Source organism: Quercus lobata, chromosome 5 (assembly GCF_001633185.2).
Source record: "Quercus lobata isolate SW786 chromosome 5, ValleyOak3.0 Primary Assembly, whole genome shotgun sequence".
NCBI classification, from domain to species: domain Eukaryota; kingdom Viridiplantae; phylum Streptophyta; class Magnoliopsida; order Fagales; family Fagaceae; genus Quercus; species Quercus lobata.
The window spans coordinates 17247922-17258634 of NC_044908.1; the positions used below are offsets into that span (position 1 = coordinate 17247922).

General features: G+C 34.2%; 1 protein-coding gene across 1 annotated transcript; it reads right to left on the reverse strand.

Annotated features, from left to right (window-relative positions):
* Window positions 1-1154: 1154 nt before the first annotated feature.
* On the reverse strand, window positions 1155-7485 carry LOC115991597 (ELF3-like protein 2). Its single transcript, XM_031115414.1, has 4 exons — window positions 6477-7485; window positions 5053-6014; window positions 2453-2504; window positions 1155-2327 (listed from the first exon to the last, which is right to left on the reverse strand). Exons 1-4 carry the CDS (start codon window positions 6699-6701, stop codon window positions 1305-1307), a joined length of 2262 nt encoding a protein of 753 aa, XP_030971274.1. The 5' UTR covers window positions 6702-7485; the 3' UTR covers window positions 1155-1304.
* Window positions 7486-10713: the final 3228 nt, after the last annotated feature.

Below are 10713 nucleotides of genomic sequence, written 5' to 3' on the forward strand. Positions count from 1 at the left end.
TTAACCATTTTTCAATCTTAAGGGGATATTTCACTTGATTATTTGACTTTCATATCACTTTTTTAAAAAGAAAAAATTAATGAATTTGTGAAACTCCTAGTAAAATATATTAAGTTTTTATCTTGATCCCTTTCAAAATGCACCAATTTTGGAATTACAAAACTGACATCTTCCCTTATTTCGAATGTGGTCTTTGCATCTCTCAAAGATTATCTACCAATAACAAACTACCATGGTTGCCAATATTATTTTCTAAATGTTGTAATAGTACAAATAAATTGTTGCCTGTAAGTGTAGTTAATTAACAACTTAACATATTAACCAATATCTGTCATATCTTGTTATCAATAATAGAGTTTTGTAATTTAGTGGTATATATTATTTGGTTTTCTTAGGTAGTCCGAGAGCAATGCTCGCAGAGTTCCTAAGTATTTCCCGTTGTTCACACGATTTTATTTATGTTTCAGTTTCAGTACTCACAGTGGTGGCTCGTGGTCCAAAATGAGGCAATAGGATATTGGCCTGTCGACATCTTCAAAGAGTTTGCAAACTATACTCCGCGCATTAATTTTTGTGGAAAGATGTTTAACTCATAAGTAACCAAATGGTATTCACACATCCACACAAATGGGGAGTGACCATTTTCCGAGTGCAGGATTTGGAAGAGCTTGTTTGACGAGAATAGAATCTTTGTAACTCCCGCTCCCTCAACATTTCAACAACTTGTGAAAAACCCTATGTGCTATGATTTAAATCTTTCTGCAGGGAGAGATACCTAAGCAACCCGTATCTTATTTCAGTACTCAAATACATGTCCAAACTAGCAAAAGACTAAAGAAAACTGAAAAAAGAAAGAAACCCCAAATTATTTGGAGAGTTGGAATATTTAGGAAGGAACTTTAGGAAAGAAGGAATGAAAGAGGCAGGAAACTGGGATTTCAATGACCAGAGCTTGCCCTCATTGCAATGGTCTTGAATAACCAACAATGAATGGGTCTACATTGATAATTTGATATAAATTGCCCTTTCTTCTTGTTTAAGCATATCTGTTACTATCAACCATTGCCAATAGGTTCAGTGCCTTTTTATCAAATTTCATCTATATGGCAAAGAATGACTCCCAACAAAAATTCTGTTCAATACCTTCATGGAAGTACAAAGCAAAAACTGAAAGCTTTTTCAATCTTTCAAAAATATATTTACAAATTTATTAACATATGATAGATACAGGATGATTATAGATACAAAATAATCAAACACGTTTATAGCGAATATGCATATCTTCATTCCCTGCTCAGTATGTCTCATAATTGTTTCCTTTCTTCCTGTATTGACTGAAATATCCGTACTGCTGATTCAGTTGCTGATCTTGGATTGTGAGGTACAACCTTAATCACTTGTGTCTGATGCTCACTACTTGGCACATTTTGATCCAATGCCTTAATTGTCGGTGATGTGGGAAAAAGAGGAAGTGCATCTCCTTTGGCCCTCTCAAAGGGACTGCTTGCTGTACTTCCCTGTAATTCACTCTCTTTTGATGCAGGGAATTTCCCAACATGACATGGTATTACTTGATTTACCGGGCTGGATATGTTACATGAGCTTTGCTGAGGTAATGTAAGATTGATGTCTCCAACTGATAATTGATTTTCCTGCCCATCTAACTGAACTCCTGTAAATGGGCTTGTTTGCTCAATAGCTGAATCGGATAGAGATTGATGCATGACTGACGGGCCATATGGAGGAAAGTATGTCTGGCCTAAAGGAGTTGTGTTCGGAAAAATTCCAATCCACTGGGGAGTAGCAGGAACACCGTAAGCAGTGTTTAAAAAGTCTCCGCTTCCTGGACTCAGATTCATAGCCCCACAGTTGCTGTATACTGGTGCCAGGAAACCTGCAGTTGGACATGACCCTGCAGAGGGCTTGTACACAAGTCCTTCAGATGGAGACATTTCAGGAACTAACCAATGATTTCCTGGTGGTGGTTGGAAATACCACGGGGCTGGTTTCATATAGGTATTCCCAGGAGCTAAAGAAGGATTTGCAGAATAAAGCCCAAAATTTGATTCCTCGGTATTCAATCCTTCGCTGGTGTCATAATTGACAGAAGGGAGTGGGAACTTTCTAACCACATTTTCATCTTGATATTCAGTGATAGGAATTGATCTTGGAGAATTATCTTTTGCTTTAACAATCGGGGGAGCTGTTGTTTCTGAAACATATTCAGACTGCAATTTCTTCAGTGGAGATATTTTTACTGAAGGCTTGCCCAAATGAAAGTTATCTTCAAGTAAAATATGCAGCGAGCCAGCAATCAATCTTTGTACCTGTTCCAATATGAAGAGTAATGTAACTGCTTTCTCCATAAACTGGATTGCAAAAACCAGGAAACACATAACAAATCTAATGGAAGAAGCAGATTGGCAGTTTAACCAAGCAACGACCAGCTTACCTTTATCAGTCTATGCAACTCAAACACTTGCACCGCGAACAATCTTTGTTGACTTGAAAATAATAACATAAAAAAGTTGGATCAAAAGCTAAAAAACCCAATCATAAAAAATTTGGAAAGTAAACATATAATTTATTAAAAAATTGTCCATGTAAGAAGTTAGACCAAACAAATTCAACACATATGGTGTGGGTTAAGAGACATGGTAAATGATGATAAAACCAAGAGGAAGAGATTAGTCTAGAAAAACCCATAAAGAAAACATTGTTCATCCAGAACAAGAAAGGCAAAAGAACTTTCCTTATAAACAGATAAGGTGTTCTTGATTGACAAATTCCCAAAAATAGAAATGCACTTACTTGATAAAGATATAAGAATCTGTAAACCAAAAATCCCAAAAATGTGACATCAGATTTGAATATTACATTGAAAACTCTGAAAAGACCACTCTAAAAAAGTTTCTGACCTCCTTCAATCCCCACTCCCCAAACTCATGAATACCGTTCTATGGTTTAAGAAAGACTGTAATGATCTGAAAATTTGACATGATACCTAGAAGTCTAGAACACAGGGCTTCCACAGCATCTGAGAAAGGCAGCTAGTAGGCGGCCTTATCCCAAATTTTGGGGAGGTTGATTCCCAGATTTGGACACACACATCTATATATGTGTAACATTTTTTATATTGGCAAATTCCATTTGACAATCCATGTCTTAAGAGAGGGTTGTAATATAATGTATTTAGGATAGGTTTGGACATGCCCAAAAAAAAAAAAAAAAAAAAAAACTGTCAAAAAGCCGATTATTTTGAAAGAACAACATTTTCGATCAAGCAATATAATGCATTTAAGATAGATTTGGACATGCCAAAAAAAACAAAAACTGTCAAAAAGCTGATTAAAGATTTTGAAGAACAACATTTTCGATCAAGCAAAACATTAAAACATATAGAAACTTCCCTTCCAAGCTCAATCAGAATATTAATTTCTACCAAGCCTTAAATAAGAGTGAATATTGATATTGATAGATGACTATTTTGGTTAAGTAATGTTGATAATTTCAACACTCATCAATTCAAAGTTAAGCAAAATTTTTTTTTTAAGCTTTACAATACTGAAATGTGTAATAATTCCAAATGGATTTGAACACATTTTTCTTTAAAAAAATTTGTAACACATTTTCCCGATCCCAATTGATCGATTTTCTTTTTTTTTTTTTTTTTTTTTAAAAAAGGGCCTTTTTCCCATTTGTCGGTGGCTTAAGGATTTAATGTTGGTCAGTTTGCACTAATAATCGTTTTGTAATTACAGTCCAAAAGGTTTTTAGTCTTTACGGTAAGTAATGACCCTTTTAAGAATAATGTATGTGATAGAATATAGATGAAGTAAGCTGGGGATAGATCCAGTCTTGCAAACTTGCAAAATGTTATATCCGGTGTAAAGCAGTCCAGCTGACACCCTATATGGAAAGGAGGCACAATTTTAAGACACAGGAAGAAATGCAATGTAACCATGGAAGACACACCTTCCAAGATAGCTACAGAGTCAGTCATCCCTTGAAAACCGAACCCTTTAGTCAACTGATACGTTTTCTATTAGTAACCTGGTACAAGGGCTGGAGTATACAAGAAAACACACTCACACAAACACACACAAGAAACAAAAATTTGTCTCAATAGCAACAGTTCTGAAGAACCCAGCAATAGAAAGACGATTAAAGTGTAGATGGGAAATTTCATTAAAGAATAGATGGTTTTCTAATAGTACTAATTTTACGTCTTTATCGTTTGTTTCTCCCTTTGTGTTATCATTGTACCTTTTTATTTCATTGATCTTGCCATCGTGTCATAATTTCCTTGAAAATGTCTATCAATCAAATGATTGTACTAAAAGTATATATCCTTAAAATCTTTCCATTGTGAACTTTAGATGTATTGAGCAATTGTGTTTATGTGTATAAAGACAAAAAATATTGGTGGCCTGACAAATTCACCCATAAAAAATGATACTATATAATTTAACTTTTAAGTAAATGCATGAGCAAAGACATCAGAGCAGTCTGAACAGAGTCTAATGGTTGCATGTTGAGAGACGTCCAAAATTCTTAATTGTAGGGTTTCTAGTAGAAAAAATGAGAACAATTGCCATTACTAGTTCTATTCGTCAATGATTTACTTCCCACAACCAAAACATACACACAAAAAAGGGTTAATGTTTAGTGCTGAGAGAAAGAGAGAGAGAGAGAGAGAACTTTAAACTGTTACCATAACCAAGAATACGTTAGAATGACAATGACAAATCAATTATCAAAACTTTCTACAACTTGCACAAGCATGTGCAACCATAAATCAGATTCTTCACACCAGACCACAAATGAATGGATAAAGATCTTAAATTAAGAACTCATTTGATAATAAAATGATTTAGTGCAGCTACCCCAATCAATGCATATGAAGTTAAATTTACGGGCAGATCTTATCTAGATATGGATGCTAAAAACGCTATAAACAAATTACAACGGGTTCTTTTTTTTTTTTTTTTTTTTCCAAATAGCTAAGCAGAAGTAAATGTACACAGCAATCACCAGGCAAGAGATACTTACTTGATAATAGCTCTTCTCGCTTTCCAGAATAGTTTCTCACCTATCACTCCAACAACATCATCAGGGGAGATATCCAGAGCCGACATAGATCCACATTTCTTTTCTTCACGACACTCAGTGCCATTTGTGAGCCCATTAAGACTTTGATAATGGTCTCCAATTGATGGCCTCGAGCATGATTCACTTCTCAACTTTGAAGTGTTTTCCTTGCCTATGCCTATTCTGCATTTTATGATGTCATCTCTGAGGGCTCTTCTGTCTTGCGCAGCCACATACACTTGTTGCAACTGTGTATTAGAATCTTGTAATCTGTTCAACTTATCCACCAAACTGCTTCTTTTTTCTTGATCAGAAGTTGCATGTATTCTCTTTAATGATTCAGAATTTTTAACTTTATTTGACAGGGTTAAAGACATATCCACCAAATTCTTATATCTAGTTGATGTGATTGAATCTGAGCTTTCCCCAGGGTCCTGATTACTCTGAGACACTCTTGAGTCCTCTTCAGCTTGCTGCGTCACAAATTCTGTTGACTTTAGGTCAATGGTTGCATTTCTAATTGACTGCCCATCAGAAGCATTTTGAAGTTTAACTGAAGATTTTAAGCTCAAGCAAGGGGATTTTTCCCTATCTCTGCAGCACTGACTGTTGCTATGATGTGGAATTATTCCTTGGCCAGGGGTAGGAACTCTATCATCCTCATCTCTGAGCTTCTTTGAAGAGTAGCTCTTAAATTTGGAAAATTTGCATGATTGAAATGATTTGCATTTAGCAGATGATGACAATAGCCTTGTTGCATTCAAACTTTGACAAGTTGTAGGCTTCTTGGAATTCTGTTCATGACTTGCCACCTTATTGTTCAACTTAACCCCAATGGAAGAATAAGAGTGGAGATTCTCTGCTCGATGAGAAGAAGAGGAGTTGCAGAGCTGAGTAAAGATACTCTTTTGGTGGCCACCAGCCTACAACAATGGATGACTTCACATGATCAGACAAGATAAAATACCACAGAAGTAAAAGCATTCATATTCATTCCGAAAACCTTTCCATATGTTTAGTAAAACCCATTTTAATACAAGGCAACCAAAGCCACCTTGCAGAACCAGAAGCAGAAATTGGGGATGATGGGGTGGGGGACAATAAATCCATAAGCTTCCTAGAGCCACTAGAAATCTCAAACAAGACAGGTTCTTCCCAGCATGATTAACTCAAATAACAAAGTCATTGTTCAATCAAACAGAATAAATTTTATTCAACAGTATCTACCTATGACAGGATAGTGCACAGACAAGGCATGTCAATATGTCATGCTTACATACCAAACAGAAACAGTAAATTTAAACAGTTATTAACACCAAAATTATTGTCTATGTGAATTATAAATCAATGACTAATGAACATAAAGCCATAAATTGTTTACTCACATGGCTCGAGGATATCAAAGGAACCAAGCTACTGCTGTTTTTGGACCGAATTGGCAACATGGACGCTGAACCAGGGGTGAACCTTTGAGATGGAACACTGAGCTGTTCATAGAGAGCCATTTTGTTCCTTGGAGGTGCTTTTGGCCCTCTTTTCTCTGTATCATTTACATGAAGCCTAGGAAACATAGGACTTAACACCTTTTGCTCATCTTTTCCTCCTCTCATCCTTCTCTTCCTTCACCACTATCCCCACTGACAAATCCTAATATGTTCACCAACTTCACAAAAAAATACCATTTCCATTCTTTTATACAAAACCCACAATCATAAACCAAAAGACCTGCCTACCCACAAAGCAAAATTTTAACTGTTTCATCAAACAAATACAACTCTACAATTACCCAAGAACAACCTACTTCAAAAAGACAACTTTCGGGAAGAATTCAAACGTATAAACCAAAAAATTCAGGTACCCAAGCAGCAAAATCAGTCACTTATTGAAAAATTAACTTCTTCACTGGTCCCCAATATCAACCCACCTCAATTGACCAAATCTTCTTATTGAATAATATAAACAAACAGTAACAATACATTATAAAACACAAATTAACAAGTACTTAAAACCAACCCCACTTCACAAAATCACCAATTTTTACTGAAAACCAAAAATAAACAAACGCTAACACAGAAAGTTAGCTAAAAAAACACAAGTACTTTTAAAGTAAGCAAAACCAACCCACCTCAAAAAAACCAAAACTTAAACTGAAAATCACATAAAAACAGCAAGAAAACACATGAAAATTGTTGACCCAACATAAGAATGCGCGAGGTAAAAACTAGAAAGAACTAACAGTTAGAGAGAGAGAGAGAGAGAGAGGAGAGTGGAGAAAGATAAACGTGGGAAAAGATAGATTCTGCAATGAGATGATAGTTCCACCAAAGAGGATCTGATCAACAAAAAAGGTGGAGAACCAACAAAAGAAGTTGTGGACAATGTGGGACCCAAGTGGATAGGACTCTTAACTCCTTTTTAGAAAGAAAAAGAAAAGAGAAATGCCCCCATGTCCATGTCCAAACCAATTAACAAAATTCCCTTCCCCTCCTTCCTTCCTTCCTTTGTGGCTCTCGATACAAGATCCTGCCAGCTCAGCTAGGACCCACAATGGCATTGCACCATATGCTGATGTGGCAGAACATGGTTGGTTAGTTCCTTATAAAAAAGCTGCTACAAATCCAAGACTTTGCAACCTTTGTTTGTGGAAGAGACTGAGGCCCATTTGGTAATTCACTTTTAGTTTTTAAAAAACATTTCAAACATTTTCACGCATTTTTTTTTTATTTACATTTTTTTTTATTTACATGTATTTTAAAAAATTACAAATAATATTTTTCAAACTCCTCTATCAAAAGAATCTTTCCAGTCTCTCACATGGTGAAGGATCGTGTACTTTTTTGTAACCACATATTAGTTTCTCTCTCTCTCAGATTTTTGGCCAATCTTTTCCGTAACGAAAAATCCATTAAAGATTGTGATTCAATGAGCAAAAAGTGTTACATTTCTTTTTTCTTTTTTCTTTTTTCTTTTTTTGCAACTTTATGTTTTTTTTTTTAACATTATAAGTTGTGGGGTCAATTTTATAAAGAGAAAAAATATATTAAAATAAGTTGTGAGACCAATTTTATATTTTTTTTCTTTTATTTATCTAATTTTTTTATTAAGTGAAACTCATATTAAATCAATTTTAATAAGCACCTTTTCTCAAAAAAAAATAATAATAATAAGCACCAGTAACTTTTTTTTTTTTTTTTTGGGTAATAGGAATGTTGACACGCGCTAATTGGGGGCGTGGTTTAAACTTTCTATTTCAAGTATATGTGACCTTTGCGTCGTTGCATTGCATGGGACTTATTTTACAGTTTTTTAAGGAAATAGATTCGATTTGTTTTTTGTTGCATGAAGCTATTAATATCTTAATCACCCGTGTTTAGTGAATCTAATATGCGATTTGCATGGTGGTGGGTTTGGATAATAATAATAGGGACTTAAGTGGGGCATTCTTGTAAAAGGTGGGGGAGATTAATTAGGAAGTTAGGATTGGAGGGAGAGATGGTAGAGTGATGAACTATCACTTTTTTGTGTTAACATGTGGGTGTGGCATAGTCTAGATGGCTGGAACTTTTCTTTTTGGGCTAGAAATGGAGGGTTGGTTTGTTGATCTCATTGTCAATGTGGATAGGCCCATTGGTGCTGGTAGAGGGTCCAGCCACTTGTGTTAATAAATAGTTGGGTCTGGGAGACGACCAAAATGGGTTGGTCTAGATCAAGAGCCCTTCAGTTATAAAGTATTATTAAGAACACAATATTAACCCATCAATAAAATTAAAAAATTAAAAAAAAAAAAAACCCCCAATATTAAGAACATTAATAAAGTCATCGCTCTAACAATTTCTTTGAATTAAAAGTAATTATTGAATATCTACCCTATAAAAAATATCAAAATTGGTTTATCTATGGTATTATTATTGTATTAAGAAGCAAGAGAGTCAATACCATACCGGAGGTTGTACCGATTTGGCCAACAGTACGATATATTTCGGATACCGATTAATACCGGTGTATCGTTTCAGGTTTATTACTATTTTTTATATTTATAAATAAATAAATATATATGCATGTATGTATGTATGTATGTATGTATGTGTGTGTGTGCGTGCACGTATTATAATAAATATAAAATTTTACTATAAAACATTTCTTCAATTCAGAACTAATTATTCATAGTTTTAGACTTTAGTATCAATTAAAAAAATATAGAAAACTTAAAAGTTACCATTGTATACTAAGAAAACAAATAATACTAATAAGTTAATGCAAATAAGTTACCATTCTACCCTAACAAAAATTCAAAAATTACAAAACTTAAAAAATAAATAAATAAAACTTTTTTCTGTACCGGCCGGTACGCCCGATACCAGCCGGTATTGCCCGAAATTAGCCGGTATGGCCGGTATGACCAATATTTAAACTGGTATGAAACGTTGATATTTCTATACCGGTATATATACCGGTACAGTATTGACTACCTTGTTAAGAATACATTATTGTAGATTTTTTATTTTTTTTTATTTTTTTTATACAAGATAGAATTTCTCCTCTATCCTAATCTGAGTGTATATGTATGTGAAGTTCCCCCCTGGAAACTTAAACCCTGGCCGCCTTTGCCCCCAACACCCCACAAGCATTTATACTTGTAAAGTGCAAAAAATAATAACATCTATTATAGTGTATTAATTGTACATTCATGAGTTTCAGCCGCATACATCAAATAGAATTGGGAAAGGCTAAAATGAGGTCAGTCTAGGATAACGAGCCCATATTTTCCCCATATAATAAATGGGAATAGAGATATTTAAAATAGGTTTTCTAAATGCTAGGAACCTCGTGGTTCAATGGGTTTGCAACTCCTGGTAGTTCTAATGAATACATTCAGAGTTCAAATCTCCCTTCCCCTCCAACTATCAAATTGTTTTGAAAAAAAAAATTCTTAATAGAAAGAATCTGACGATATCGTTGTTCATATAAATCCATTAGTATTGAGCAAGCTTTTTGCATGTCTATCTAGTGCAATAAGACAAGAGGTGTCACATTGATATAAGCGCGCACACACACACACACAAAATGCAAAAGTATCATTTAGGTAGTAGTCAATTTGATTCATGATATTTTTAACGTACAATAAACTTATAGTCAAATTTCATTAGTATGTTGACAATAGGGACCAAATTAATTGCAAGTTGAAAATATTAAGGAACAAATTAATTACTTCCAAATTGACAATGACCCCAAAATTTAGGGACTAAAATAATATTTTTGCAACAAAAAAGAAATGTGATATCCTTGATTTTAAGTTGTTTTTCCAAAATTAAAATAAATAAATAAATAAAATACTAATGACTTTGTCATTTTAATTTGTAAATAAAGTCACAAAACCAATTCTTTATATATATATATATATATATATATATTACTTTGATAATTATAAGAGTGGAAGAAGGATTTGAACTTTGAACATTTTTATTAGAAATTTCAAGAAATGTCAGTTAACCACTAAGGCTCTTGAGCACAACCAATTCATGCTTGTGAAAACTCAACGACATGAATATCCAAATTTCGCATGTCAAAAACTTTGACCAGATTTCCCTCCCATTAGGTGCAATTTATGTGTTTTTTTTTTTT